A 15,969-nucleotide genomic window follows, 5' to 3' on the forward strand; every position below is an offset into this window, starting at 1 on the left:
GAAAAGGCGCATGTACCAACGTTTGATTCGAAAGTCGTTTTTGTAAAGTGAAGTCAGCGAATCCATCAAATCCACGCCTCCCATACACTTATTATATTCCTTCACTGCGTATGACCTTTCAACCACCACTTTCGATTTCGCTGTGCTGCACCATCTCTGGACACAGTCAGCTGGGGCATAACCAGCGAAGGATGAACGAATATTTACGAGATTGTTGTCTTTCCAGCGTAAAACCGTCACTCCTTCAGCAGACGTAGCAAACGACGAGGTTCCTCGCTTTTTCTTTTTCATTTCGACTTCTGTTATTAGCTTAGGTGCAGCATCTCCAAGTCGATTTGCGCGAAGGGTTCCAACACTATAAATCTTTTCCTTTGCTAATGCTTCCACCAGAGATACCGAGGTAAAAAAGTTGTCGAAATACACTTTAGCGTTTGTGTTTTCGAGGCCACGAGTGAGTTTCACAACCACGTCTCCTCCTAACCCGTACGCTGGTGGGTTGCGGTTGACACCGCTGCTTTGATATGGCTCAAAATCATACACATATCCTGAGACTCCAGCCCGAACCCAAATTTTGAAACCCCACTTAGTTGGTTTAGATGCCATATACTGCTTGAGGCTGCTTCTTCCCTTGAAGGCGACCAACATCTCGTCTATTGAACTTTATTCTTCGTCAGCCACTGCTGCTTTGAAAGAGCTGCGCAACATCTCCAAAAATGGGCGGATCTTGTAGTATTTGTCACCATCAGGGCTACTTTGTTGAGTAGTGAAATGTAAACATTCTCTGATCTTTTTGAACCTTTTGCTTGAAATATAATCAGCAATCTGAGGTAGCCTCAGGCTATTTGACCAGTAGTTTTCAACTCTTGGGTATCGAACATAGCTCGTTATCAGAAGGCATCCAACATAGATGCGTAGTTCTGCTGATGTCAAATTCAACTCATACCCTTTTTTTTACAATACGTAAGCGTTAGACTCCCTGACGACCATTGCAAGAATTTCGTCGGAAAGAAGTCCCTCAAAGAAATCGACAGGATCCGACTCGTTGCTGAGATTGAGCAAGACCCGACCATCACTGGTGAACGGAGGAACCGACTCTGCTAGAGGATTATCGACATTGGCTCTCCAAATACATCTTCTGGCCTTGACGGATTTAGACTTCGGGTTGACTCGTGGAACTTTGGTTTTGGCTGCAATTCCAGTGCTAGACTGGGAAAGAATGGCCTTTAATCTTCCATCTGAAACTGAACTGTTGATAGCAGGGTCATCTTGTGACGTTCAAAAATAAACAGAACTATTGGGCTCCGTGCTTGGGCTTTTCCTTTTCCTCGCATAAGTTCTAGCAACACGCTAGAGAGACGGTTCCGTTCGATCAGGTTCCGCTACCTCGTGGTCTACACTGTCTTCGTCTGTAGCTCTCTCTTGCGTATCTCTAGCCGCTGGGCTCGATCCTGTAGCAAGTTGACGTCCTCTTCTTCACATGAAGGCTGCCAAGTGGGATCTCTGCAATCTTCTTCGTCGCAGGAAAGATCTGATTGGTCTGAATGGATTCCATTGTCACTATCGTCTTCAAACATGATTTTCATGATTTCTTCATCATGCCTGATTGTTTGCCGACTCATCTGTAAAGAACAGAAGCTTTACTAGTTTGCAAGCACAAGGTACAAGCGGGGACAAATGAACAGTAGTGTTACCTGTGGCAACAGTAGTGTTACTAGTGTTAACTACGGAAACTATACGGAACGAAAACTATACAGAAAGCTGGCGCTAATGGGCAATGTCCTCATGTGGGGACAGAATGAAAATAGATGGCTCAACTATATGAAATTTTCAGAAGTTGAAAAAATAACTTTGACACTTCTAAGGGTACGAATTCTCTGAGAAAAAAATCCCAACTTCCCCAGTTCAGCGATAATGTCTATAAAATAAAGAAAAAGTGGAGTTACCTTGCAAATCCTTGATAAAACTCAAATTACAATTTTCTGCTAAAATGGCAGGAAGAAAGCACAGCTTATCCGGTAGACGGCTCTTCAGGGACGTTTATGGAAGAGTCGGTAATCAGATGGCACCAGGAAACATATGTTAAAAGCTCAGCTTTGGGTAAAGAGGGGGTTACAATTAAGTGTCCTCAAAACCAACCAGCGCCCTCGAGAGGGTTAAATAGCTTAAAATCTCGAATTAAGCCCCTTCAACATCTTCAAAATAAAGGCCTTCGTACATTAAAAGCCCTCCTTCCTTCCCCATCGGCCCAACCAAGAGTCTATATACATTTTGAACATATTGCCAGTTGATCTCGTCCTTCCAGTCCATTGTGTCCTCTTTAGACTTAAAAAAATTAAAGAATATTACCATTGGCTCTTGATTCTATTAATTTGTCGCCGATTTCTTTTGTTCAGAATAAGTAGAGTCTAAGAAGAGCTTCAGCTAAATTGCCTTGCCCAAGAATTCATATTGAACGATCCAGATTTTCTCCAGAAAATTTAATAATAAAGTTTTGGAACATTTATGAAGGCTATGTGGATTCATATTCTTCTATCTCGCTTTCTAAAAATAATTTAAAACTATATCTAATAGATAATTATTAATTAATATGAAGTCATGGTTGCCGGTGCTGGCGTTTATTTATATTAAGTTTATTATTTGATTAGGAATGTGGACTGTGAGTTGAATGTTGTGTCTTATTTTCTTTGTTATGATGTGTATTAATATTTTATATTATTATTTATTTTTCATTATTTCTATAATCTTATTCATTTTTTCTTCTAAGGGTGCCGGTTTTGAGTATAACTAACTTTGTAGGAAGCCTTTTGGAATATTTTTCATTTTTTGTTGTATAATGTATTATAGTGTTATTGTGAGTGAAATTAGTTTGAAAATTAAAGAACCTGAACTTGAACCAGTCAAGGCAAATCTCCCCAATTTAAAAAAGGATGAGAACGCCTATGCATTTACAACGAGCAGGTTAACTAGAGAAATTTTTCTCACTTTCTAATTCATTCGGGAAAAGAAGTTAAAAAATATATCTTTTCATTTTGGCCACAACGACAAACAATCCTAATATTCTAATTTCAAGGTTGTTCTGGGTAGGATACTGAACACTCCTGCTATAGATAAAAGACGTATTTTACCGAAAAAGACGTAGATAAAAGACATTCCTGCTATAGACCTACTTATCGACATTATTTAGTGAGCTGCAATCTCATTCAATAATCTTGCTCGTTCTGCAATCATCAACTGAGAGTTACTTTCCTGAAAATTTTAGAACCAAATTTCATTTTCTGAACAATTGTCAAAGAGATAAATGATTTATTTAGAAATAATAGATATAGAATTTAACCATTTGAATATAGAGATCTCACTACCTAATAAACTAAGTCACCTTCTAGACAAAGTTGCATTTGATCCTTCCTTAAAACTTATTTTCAGTTTGAAATTCTTTACTAACAAAGTTTATGATACATTTTTTTCTTCTTGAGCACAGCGATAAGCCATCCCAATATTCTAATTGAAATGTTATTAGGGGAGGATATTCCCTATGTTCTACTAAAGATATTAGACGTATTATCATAGCTTTCACGATTACAGAGCGAGTGGCTTATAATAGTAGCAATATATGGATGAATTTTTTTTTTCTCTGAAGACAACAAAACAACTAAATAACGAACGAAAGACCAGAGTTTATCAAACGAACTTTTTATTATCTTTTATATGTTTACCAAAAGAAAAAATTGTACAAACTATTTCAGACATGTTATGAGACTATTCAGAACTTTACAGACAGGACAAACTTTGGTGGCTATCTTTTAGAAACAGCTATTCTCATGGCAATGACAAAACTTGAAAAGTAGCTAAGATGAGACAATAATAAAGTTTGATGGAGATTAAGCGTCGAAACATTGTTCCCATAGGTTTGGTTAAATTCTAAGGCAACACTGGTATAAGAAGATAAGAAAAGGAAATGACGAAGTTTTTCACTCAATGACGAAAAGTGAAAATGCGATTTCAGGAAGGACCTCCATCAAACGACCCTCGTGGCATTTCTTAACTCTTTTTGTGTTTTTTTTTTCTATGATTAGATGAGTTTTCATTTTTGGATTACAAAAATGTGTAATTTGTGTAAAAACAGAACATCCTCGTTAGAAGCAAGACAAAAGAGGACAAGTTTTACCTGCTAATGCGGGCTGCTTTTCCCTGATATTGGTGTGAAAAACGTCTCCCCAAGCAAACTAAAAATAGTCCATTTTTTTCCATATGCCCCCCTAAAAAAAATAAAAAAATAAACACCACCCGCTTCCTACCAGGGTCGGAACCAGGATCAACTGTGAACAGGGGGTTTCAGAAGAACTGCCTCCTTTCTGCTCAGTAAATTCATTGTTACGTAATAAGAAAAGACAACAGTTATTTCCGAAAGAGTATGACAAGCTCAAAGACAGCTGAGATTGCTTCTTGTCTCAGGTAAGAAAAAGAAGCAGAAGAAACAAAAAACAAACCAAAAAGACTAATAGAAATAAAACCGGTTAAAAATAATATGATTCCTCCAACAGACTTTTTTAGTGAAACATTGATAAAGGGATAAAGATCCTCTAGAGCCAGTTATGGCGTATAAGGTATTAGATCAAAGTTTCAGTGGCAGGGTTTTCTTTAAAGAGGCAGGTAGTAGACCTGCAGTGGGTCCAACTAAGGGAGGTGGAGGCAGAGGTTCAATTGCTCTTCCCCCCTAGATTTTGACTTTTAGGCATTTCCATAAATAAAAGTTCAAATAGGGATAGAATATTTTTAATAGACAGTGATGATGATAACAGTGATAGAAATTCACAAAAATACCAGATATTTCGGTCACATATGCAGTGACTGTCATCAGCAGTAAAACTAAACTGTTATCATCATCACTGTCTATTAAAAGGATTTTATTTCTATTTGAACTTTTATTTATCGTCATGGAAAGGCAGTATGGTCTCCGAAATTACCTTAGGCATTTCCATTGAAAAAAATGCTGCCACTCCTCCCCAAGATTTTAAAAATACATTTTTTTTGTCTCTTCAATTAAAAAAAATCCTGCCCCTCCCCCACCACAATTCCTGGATCAGCGACCATGACTGCCAAATTCCTGGATCGGCAACCCTGACATCCAATATAAAAACACAGGACCTAAACTTCTTTATTAATTTACCTTTGTTCAACGTTTTCAGGAGTAATAGGAATGGGAGGAACTCTCCATGGACACGACATACCAGAACCCCTTAAACGGCGGAAATCAAACTGGCAGCATATTTTGGGATCAGGACCACATGTATGGGGAACGTCATAGCTGTAGAAGGGCATTAAATGAGCTAATATATCCGTAGAGTCCTCAGGATCTAAAAAACAAACAGTTGTTAGTATGATCCCTATCAATTAATTTTATTAGGGTATGAAAGAAGGACCCAGCTGAGACAAAGGAATAATGAGAAAAATAAACCATATTTGGCGTGAAAAAAAATCAAAAAAGAAGCTTTGAAGCCACAATTAGGTTACAGCGTTGCCTTTCTGGCATTCTGAGCCCGATTTATTGAAAATAACTTTTAAATAGGCTCTATTTCCACTGTGACAGGGTAAACATTGTTGTAAATTCCATTATAGAAGGGCTTTTTAATTTTTTAAAATCCCACCTCCTATCCTCTCAGTGACAACAATTTTATTTTCAAAATACATCAAATTTTAACCTTAGACCTCACCTACTTCTGTTTCTAATATTGATTAGCAACCGAACTGGACACACTTCAAGTCACCATATAGTACTAAAGAATTATAGAAGATTTGATCCAACCAAAAAAGATACTGCCTATTAAAACTGACCGTTTGCTTGGACCTATTTGCAAACCTTGCCTGTACTTGCTTGCCGACCGACCGTAACCGTAAGACAAGTATAATTACATCTTAGCCAGTAGTTTAAGAAAGAGATCAAAGTGCTTCTCATACAAGAGTTAATTTCGGAGGGTTGACTGGGGATTATAAAAGTAGTCAACAAATATACGTCATAATTCGTACCGTCACAGCTCCAAGAATTTTTACTCTTAAAAAGGGCATTATAACTTTCAATTTTCAATCAAGCGAACCCGAGGGATTGCTCTCTCTCAAAATGTGTGTAGAGGTGTGCCCAGTCGGCAGATATCCATAAACAGGTAACACAGATGCAATTAACAAGTCACCCGCTTAGTCAAGCGTTGAAATGTAGTTTAAATCAAGTCAACTCTTAATCCTTAGTTTCTGTCATAAATGAAATCAGGTGTTCCCAGGTGTGCCCAGCCGGTGCCGACGGAGGGAGTACAGTGGTGCCCAGAGAGAGATAGAGCAACCCCTCGGGTGAACCCCCTCCGAAGTTTCTATGATAAATCCGTCCAAACAAAGCGGCCTGGTGAAAAAGCATTCATTGAAACCATGTCGCTCTTTACTTAGTCAGCGAATGGGGCGCTATGACTGGGGGTTGTATGAAATTAAACAAATTCGAACTGATAAAACAAAAAAGGTTTCCAGATTATATTTTTTTTTTATTTCTCTGACAGTATATTTGTAATTTGTCCTAAGTCATGGTTGTGACGATAAATGCTCTGAAAAAAACTTCACGCTGTCATGTGTTAGATTTCGAACCAAAAAACTCTGAATTCATTATTAGCAAGATAACAAAAAGAAAAAAAAATCTACACTTAAGCAAGTGAAAATCAAGTAAATTCGATGAAAAACCTTGTAGATGTCTATAAAAATTTGTCAGAAGTGGGATTTGAACCCACGCCCTCATTCGAGGACCAGAACACTCTCGTGAAAGGTTACCCTTGAGTCTGGCGCCTTAGACCACTCGGCCATCCTGACATATTTATGTTGGAAAATAAATAACAAATAGAAGTTGAAAATGTTGCTTGAAATCTTTGAGAGCTGTAAAAAGCAGACCAAAAATATAAGCCTAGCTAGTGGCGCGGTAAATATCTACCAAATCATATTATTGACTTACGCATAAAGTGAATATACCACTCGATCCTTTTTTTATGCTGATTACGAATATAATAATCATTTCTATCGGAAATGAATTTCAGCCCCCCCCCCTATATGTGCCAATTCAGGGTATATATTTCTACATTAGGGGGCGGGGGTAAAGTTTAAAATTACCTCCCATTTACATCAGAAACAAAATTTGCCCCCCCCCCCTCAATGTAGAAATATATACCCTGAATTGGCATATTATGAAAACTACTTTATAACATTCTAAATACTTACTTATATCATTCCTAAACGTGAACAGGGCCGGATAAAGGGTGATTCGAGCGATTGGGCCCAATCGGGTCCCGCTTTGAAAGGACCCCAAGTTACCATCAAAATAAACAGTTTTTTTCCAAATTTTAGAGCAAATTGCTTTTGACGATAATGGCAAAATTATGAAATATTCAAATAATCAAAAATTATATTTATATTAACTTCGCATTGGTGGATGCGATTTATTAATGTGTTTATTATTTGAAATTTTTGTACTTGCGTATAGCGACCACACTCGAGAAGTGAAGTCTGGTTAATCCTAATGAATTATACCAAAATATGATGAAAATATAATACTTTATTAACAAAAATATGGAAATTACAACTGAGAATTATGGAAAGCAGGCCGTCTAGAAGATATTGTATTAAATACCAGTACTTTCCCATTATATGGGCACTTCAGCTAGACAGTCGAATGAATGCAGTGATGGAGACTCGTAAAGCGGGTAATTGTTATCTAAATTGATCGAAGAGCGTGGTTTCTCATTGAATTTACAATATTTAAACTGTTGTTTTTTGGGGTTTAGGGGGAGAAAAAGGTACCTAGGTTAGGTTGCATATATATAGCCCAAATTTGTTTATAAACTATTATATATACATCCTATTTTATTTTATTTCATTAGCATAAACCAAACCTGACTTTTTAGAAGTGCCCATATGTACCTAAATACCGAACCCCCTCTATTTATTAAATTTTTAATTAAAATATACATAAAAAGTACTTTGTCACGTTCAGTCTAAGCTGATTATCTCCGAGTGGACACAGAAAACCGGCTTCATTACAGACCAGGTACAAAGTGTGAAAGTGTGGTCGCGATAAAACATAAGTACCGACATTTGATTAATGTCAAGTTTAATATATTTATAGGTACTTGTCAAGAATCCAGTAATCACGCGATAAGTCAAGTTTCCTTAATGCTAATGAAAGAAAAAAATATAGGATGAAAATATAATAGTTCAGAAACAAAATTTGGGCTACATATTTGCACATTAGGGGGGGGGGGGAGCATAACACGTAATGCTTTACCGTAATAAATACGTAACCTAACCTAGGTACCTTTCTCCCTCCTAAAGCCCAAAAAACTAAAGTTTAAATGGTACTCTTGTATTATGTGGGCCTGTCACGAAATAGACAATGGAAACCAGTCACGAAATAGACCGAGACGATATATATATATATATATATATATATATATATATATATATATATATATATATATATATATATATATATATATATATATATATATATATATATATATATATATATATATATATATATATATATATATATATATATATATATAGATATATATATATATATATATATATATATATATATATAGAGAGAGAGAGAGAGAGAGAGAGAGAGAGAGATATATATATATATATATATATATATATATATATATATATATATATATATATATATATATATATATATATATATATATATATATATATATATATATATATATATATATGTGTATATATATGATGTATATATATGTATATATATATATATATATATATATATATATATATATATATATATATATATATATATATATATATATATATATATATATATATATATATATATATATATATATATATATATATATATATCGGACCCCGCACCATACATACTAAATGAATTTTATAATAGCGTGACTCTTTTCTTCCTATTAATTAATTTTAAAAAATTCTGAAAAAGAAGTTTTTTAAAGAAAACACTAAAGCTAAGGGTACTACGATTAATTCTAATGCTACTAAAACTACTGCTGTTGTTAAAACTAAAGGTATTAAGGTGAAAAATTTGGAATGTATTGAAATTGTATAGAACTATAGGCTATCGAAACACACTATGCTCAACAAGGGTGATACCAAAGTCGTCTTTCCAAAACATGGAAAACAGGTTTGGCAATTTTTGAAAAAACTAAATCTTCTGATACAAGATGATACAACACATGCATTCTGACTTATGACGTCATACTGGATTGCATTCCTTACCCGATTCCCTGAAATATCCTTCTTTTACTTTTTAGATGACGTCATGTGGTCGACTATATCACATTAAACTTGAATCAAACAGTTCGTGGTAATGAACTAGTAAGGAGCGACCCGGCTCAATGGTAACCGAAACTCTAGAAAACCGTATTTTGATACAAATAGATACATATAAATAATCAGATTTTAATGCTAATTTCAAATATATAAGTTTCATCAAGTTAATCCTACCCATCAAAAGATACGCGCCTGAGAAAATTTGGCTAGTTTTCAAAAAAAGGGGGAAAGACCCCCTAAAAGTTATAGAACCTTAATGAAAATCACACCATCATATTCCGCGTACCAGAGAACCCTACTGTAGAGGTTTCAAGCTCCTACCTACAAAAATGTGGAATTTTGCATTTTTTGCCTGAAGAAAGATCACGGGTGCTTGTATATTTTTTTTTCCAGGGGTGATCGTATCGACCCAGTGGTCCTAGAATATCGTGGGAGGGCTCATTGGAATATAAATTAAAAGTTCTAGTGCCCTTTTTAAGTGACCAAAAAAATGGAGGGCAACTAGGCCCCCTTCCACGCTCATTTTTTTCCCAAAGTCACCTGATCAAAATTTTGAGATAGCCATTTTGTTCAGCATGTTCAAAAATATAATAAGTATGTCTTTTAGGATGACTTAATCCACCGAAGTTCCCGGGGGAGGGCTGAAAGTTATGAACTTTACCCAATGTTAACATATAGTATTGGTTATTGGGAAGTATACAGACGTTTTCAGGGGAGATTTTTTCTGGTAGTGGGGGGGGGGGGTCGGGGTTTATTTGGGAGTATCTTTCCATGAAGGAAGTTCTCATGGGGGAAGGGACATTGCTATGAAGGGGACGCCGGACTTCCCAGCATTATTTAAAAAAAGATCAGAAATTAAATATAAAAGAACAAGTTTTTCAACTGCAACAGCAGCAACATCAAAATTTAAAAGGAACAGAAAATATTACGTATATAATTGGTTTCAACCCGTAGTCAATAACTCACTCTTTAAGCCAAATATTTTATAGTAATTTCATAAAAGCTATTTATTCTAATTAACTGACTTTATGATTAAGTGGTCATATTTAAATAATTAGAAAAAAATTCGAACTTTAGCTAAAAAGAGCAAGGTATTGACTAGGGGGCGAACCCTCTAAAATACGTATTAAAAATATATAAATATAGAAATTGGTTACGTAAGTTAATTCGTAAGTAACGTATATTTATTACTAATAAAAACGTTCGTAAATAAAATTAAACAACTTTCGAGGAAGCCATTTAACCAAATAAAACTAAATTAATATGAAAATTTTGTTTTAATTATTCATGTATGATGAGCCAAGATCAAAACCTGCATTTATTCGAAACGTTCAAAAATTAAATAAAAAAAACAAGTTTTTTTAACTGAAAGTAAGGAGCAACATTAAAACTTCAAACGAACAGAAATTATTCCGTATATGAAAGGGGCTGTCCCCTCCTCAACGCCTCGCTCTTTACGCTAAAGTTTGATTTTCTCACAACTCTATTTTTTTTAAAAAAAGAAAAAATTTAGCGTAAAGAGCGAGGCGTTGAGGAGGGGACAGCCCCTTTCATATACGGAATAATTACTGTTCGTTTTAAGTTTTAATGTCGCTCCTTACTTTCAGTTAAAAAAATTGTTTTTTTTTTATTTAATCATGATATAAAAACAAGATGACGTCATGTCCTATATAAAACAGATGCATTAACACAATTAACACAAAACAAGATGACGTCATGTCCTATTATATAAAACAGATGCATTAACACAATTCCCCTCAATAGTGATTGTGAAACGGATGCATTAACACAGTTCACCTCAATAGTGATTGTTAGCAATTAGTAAAAACATTTATAAAAAGCATAATGCTGTCAAGAGAGCAAGCTAAACAGAAGAAAAACCAAAACGAGCCTCAAAACAGAGCAACTAATTTTTGGTTTAATCTTAAGAAAAGCGTTATTGAATCATTTCCAAAGCTTTTTGTTAAAAACGAAGAAAAAAACTCATCAGTGGAAGCAATTCAGAAATTAAAAGAAGCTGAAAATATACTCGCTGCAAGACAAAAATTTTTGGAAACAAGAATTGAAGAAGAACATATTCGCGCAAAGAAAAACTATGCGAAAAATAGGGAAGCTGCTCTACTAGCACTAAAAAAGAAGAAGTTGTACGAGAAGCAGTTGCAGCAAGTATTTGGAACATTATCGACAATTAAGCTACAGCAGGAGGCTTATAAATTGGCTTGTGTAAATAGATTGTGTAAATAAAGCTTTTTATAAAATACTAATCCAGTTTACAGATATGGAGAATACCTCCATAGGAGCTAAGAACCAAGGGGGGAAATTGTTCCTGGGGGTCCATAATAGAAACTGGGACACCCTCGCCCGAGGCTGTAAATACAGGCGGAGGAGGAAGAAGGCCCTTTAAATGTACTTAGCAGGGCCCACCGGTGTGTGCACACGCCCCTTGAGTACAAACCTTCTCCCAGTAATGGGTTAAATTACAAGGTGACGCAGAATATCATTGTGGGAGGATCCGGTACTTGTTAAGAATCTGGCAAGTGCGCGAAAAGTGAAGTTTCGTTAATGCTAATAAAATAAAACAAAATAGGATGAAAATATAACGAAAATATAATAGTTTAGAAACAAATTTGGGCTATATATTTGCACATTAAAGTGGGGGAGGGGGGTAAAGTATAGCATATATTAAATACATAACCTAATCTAACCTAACCTGTACCTTTTATTCCTCCTAAACCCCAAAAACTAAAGCTTAAATATAGTTCCCAGAGTTAGAAATTATTTGTTTATATCTCACAAGGCAGCGTAAACCTGTTTTCATAAAGATCTTTGCAATACAATTGTCGTGCACTTATCAGATTCTTAACAAGTACCGAGGATCCTTTACGATTGCGGTAGGACGTAAGATTTAGATCTATAAATAAAAGCCTTTCCAAAGGGCTGCCTCGACCCTTTCGGGGTACTTACAAGACTGGGGACCATGCGGTCAACTCTATTCCCACATGAGGAGTGGCGTCCCTCAAGGAAACTATAGCCTGGTAATGGACACAGCATTCGCACGGGATTCTTATTAATGGATAATTCTTCTGGGTTTGGTTTGTTTTAACAGGCGTTTTCGGGCTGTAAAACTTCTTCCTAGCTAATTTATCTCCAATGGGTTGCCTTCCGGTAGTACCATAGCATTTGCAAGTATGAATATATAATTTCGGAAATAATAGGTTTGAGATTGTCTGTGCAGGATTTCGACTCTTGTTGACACAAGAGCATCGCCAAGTGCTGAAAAGTATGTTGTGACAAAGATGGGCCCAGGATTGCAAAAACCCTCCATTCATACTGGAGGCCCTAGGAACTTCTTGCTGTCCGGTTCTAAGCCGGCTTATGCGCTTCGGTGTACACTTGAGAAGATGTATTGGTCCCCGTCCTGCACTGGTATCCAGGATCATTGCTCTTCCTGAGGCCAAAATATTTTAGATGATTAAAAGAATACGAAGATTGGAACTTGGAACGTTATGACGTAAAAAAATATTCAACGTATCAACATTTTGACTGGTGAACATGGGCGCCGGCAAGGAGGGGCAGGAGGAGCATGCCCCCCCTGGAAATTTGGGACTATAAAGTAATTATAAGGAAACCAAACGAAAGAGAGCAGAATAGGGAAAAACCATGAACAAAATGTTTGTTGCCTCTATTGTTGGCTGCCTGCCAATAGATTTTGACCCATAATAAGGAAAATACAAGTTCTAACTTGTGACTGAGTAACCCTTAACCAGTTTTCCACAAAAAAAATTCCTATATGATTTGGTTGGAGTAAAAAAAAAATCAAATTCTTCATAGTAATGAATGGTAAGTAAATAACGATCCTTGTCAATAACGAAAGTATAAGAGCCTAACTATTAATAACATTAAATCAAAGAATCAGCTTTTTATGATGATCCTAAATATGTGTCTGTTTATTAGTAATTAGTGCAGTTACTTGTACATAAGAAAGTTCGTATAATTATTGAAAACACAAGGAAAACAACTTAATAAGGGGCAATTTCAGTGAAAATATGCCGTCTACTTTTGATTGCATTACAATAGTACTCATGAGCAGATAGATAAAGCCATTACAGTCAGAATTGTTTCCCCTTAACGGAATGATGGGAATATTGTATTTTCCCCCTGAACGGATACGTTTTTTGTGTTTTATTATCGATTTTTTTTCCAGGAGTGATGGTATTTATTTCGTTGTCACTTTGAAAAAGATTTAATTTTTTACAGTTATAAAGAATAAAAGGTGTCAAATATACTGGCTGGTATTCTAAATTTAATTAAAAATATTGAATTAAGAATTTTTATTTTCTTAATCTTAGTTTTAATGTTTTACTTAGAAAAAAAATACTTTGATAATGCGTTACTTTTTATAAGGAGTAGTCAATCCGGACTTGTCCCAGTTATAGATAGGAACAGGACCCCAATTATTGATAAGAAAAGAGTTAAAGAGAGACGGACAGAATATTTTGAGAATCTGTTAAACCGAGATAGCGTTGCAAGGAAAGATATAGAGGAAAATAAAAAAGTTTGTGATACCTTGGATGAGAAGAAAGATTTATTTTGTTTGGAAGAGTTAGCGACAGCACTAAAAGGATTAGAAAATAATAAGGCTCCAGGTGCTAATGGTGTGGTAAATGAGTTTCTTAAATATGGTGGCTCTGAGGCTGGAACTAAGTTACTGAAGATTATGAATATGATTTTTGAAAAAGGGGAAGTACCATGTGAATTTAGGAGAACCCTAATTAAACCACTGTAAGAGAAAGGTGATGAGAGTGAGTGTGATACTTATCAAAACATTAGCCTGGTCTCTGTAGGTAGAAAATAACTTAGTTATATGATACGTTGCAGGCTGAAAGATATTGTAGACAAAGTTATAAAAGAAGAACAGTGCGGTTTTAGACAGGATAGAGGATGTGTCGACAAAATTTTCACTCTTAGGTCAATAATTGAGAAGTGCCTGAGTTATTGAATACCTTTAGTGCTCAGTTTTATAAATTATGAGCAAGCGTTCAATTCTATTGATAGAAGAACTTTAGCGAAGGTCTTATCCTTGTATTGTATACCAGAAAAACACATTAAAGTGCTTAGCGCTATGTATAAGAAAAGGTAGAAATGAGGCTAGCAGCTGGTTCACCCTTTATATACATCACTTTGATGGACTTCGTCTGAAGGAGCACAGGAAAAGCAATGGAAGAACACAGAATCAAATTTTCTGGACTTGTATTATGTTGATGACTTAAGTATCATAGATGAAAGTGTAATCAAAATGAAAGAACTTATAGAGGTTTTGCGAGTTCAAGGTGCTAGAATAAGTTTGAAAATTAATGTTAAGGAGACTAAGTCACTAGGGCTAGGAATAAGTAAAGATTAAAAGGTGACGTTGGGTAACGAAAAAATTGATCAGCTGGACAGCTTCACTTACCCTGGTAGTATTATTAGTAAAGACGGTGCGAGCAATGAAGATGTTAAAAGTGGAATAGCCAAGGCTCAGGGTGTTTTTCCACAGTTAAAAAAAGTTTGGAAGAATAGGAAGATATTAGTGGGAGAGGCTTAACCAGGCTTATTACTAGTGGGCAGCTTCACTTACCTTGGTAGTATTATTAGTAAAGACGGTGCGAGCATTGAAGATGTTAAAAGTAAAATAGCCAAGGCTCAGGGTGTTTTTTCAGTTACTGAAAAAACAGAAAGCAGGTCGTCAGCGATTGGGGTGGTAGGATATCATAAAGAGAGATTTAAGAGAAATGGGAAGTTCCTGGGAGGATGTAAAGAGACAGGCTTTGAATACACTGGAATGGAGGAGGAGCGTGCGTGCGTGCGTCGGCCTCAGGCGGCTTGGTACCGCAGTAAGTTGTTAGTAGTAGTAATCGTAATTTTAAGGAATATTTAGGCAGGTGTTGAACTAAATCAAAACAAACTAAGAGCATATGGATTTTCAAAATGGTGACAAAAGATTATCGCAAAAGACGTTTTCATAATTAAGTTAGACCTTTAAGGGTAAGTTGTGGTGGATTTTGAACTAGCCAGAAGGCACTATGTGCATACTATTAAGACGGCCACTCAAGTTACAGTAAATCATGATACTAAGGGTATTAGGGTGGAACATTTAGAGAACGTTTAGGTGGAGTTTCAATTAAATGAAAAAAACTCTATGCGTGCAGGTTTTCAAAAGGTCATAAAAGCAATATGATAACCAGTGCCGCTCCATAATAGCTAGATACACCACTAAAACTTTTAAAGGAGCTAATTCAAAATCAAAAGTCCTAGTGCCCATTCTAAAAGTAAAAAGAGATTGCAGGGCAAGCGAACCTTCTCCCAAGCCCATTCATTTTCAAACACACATCCATTCAAAATTTTGAGATATCCATTTTATTCAGCATATTAAAACAGTCCTACAACTGTCTCTTTAGGGATATTGGGTATGTGAATCCCTCGCAATTACGCAATTGACCCATTATGCTTCAAAACTGAATGTTGCTTTAAAACTAAATCAAAAGGTACTGTGTGTATGATTACCAATAAAGCACCTTAGTAATATTTCTAGGACGACTGGGGACATTAAGTTGAAACTTTCGGGGATACTACCATTACTAC

General features: G+C 35.6%; 1 protein-coding gene across 1 annotated transcript in view; it reads right to left on the reverse strand.

Annotated features, from left to right (window-relative positions):
* Nucleotides 1-15,969, reverse strand: part of LOC148942908 (alpha-mannosidase 2-like) — a 322,023-nt gene that overhangs the window by 245,370 nt on the left and 60,684 nt on the right. Inside the window, exon 8 of the mRNA XM_089102392.1 lies at nt 5,168-5,354. Coding sequence (XP_088958518.1) covers nt 5,168-5,354 — 187 coding nt within the window. The remainder of the gene's footprint in view (nt 1-5,167; nt 5,355-15,969) is intronic.

Source organism: Artemia sp. Qi Xiang Cuo, chromosome 16, assembly GCF_049724085.1.
Source record: "Artemia sp. Qi Xiang Cuo chromosome 16, ASM4972408v1, whole genome shotgun sequence".
Classification (NCBI taxonomy): domain Eukaryota; kingdom Metazoa; phylum Arthropoda; class Branchiopoda; order Anostraca; family Artemiidae; genus Artemia; species Artemia sp. Qi Xiang Cuo.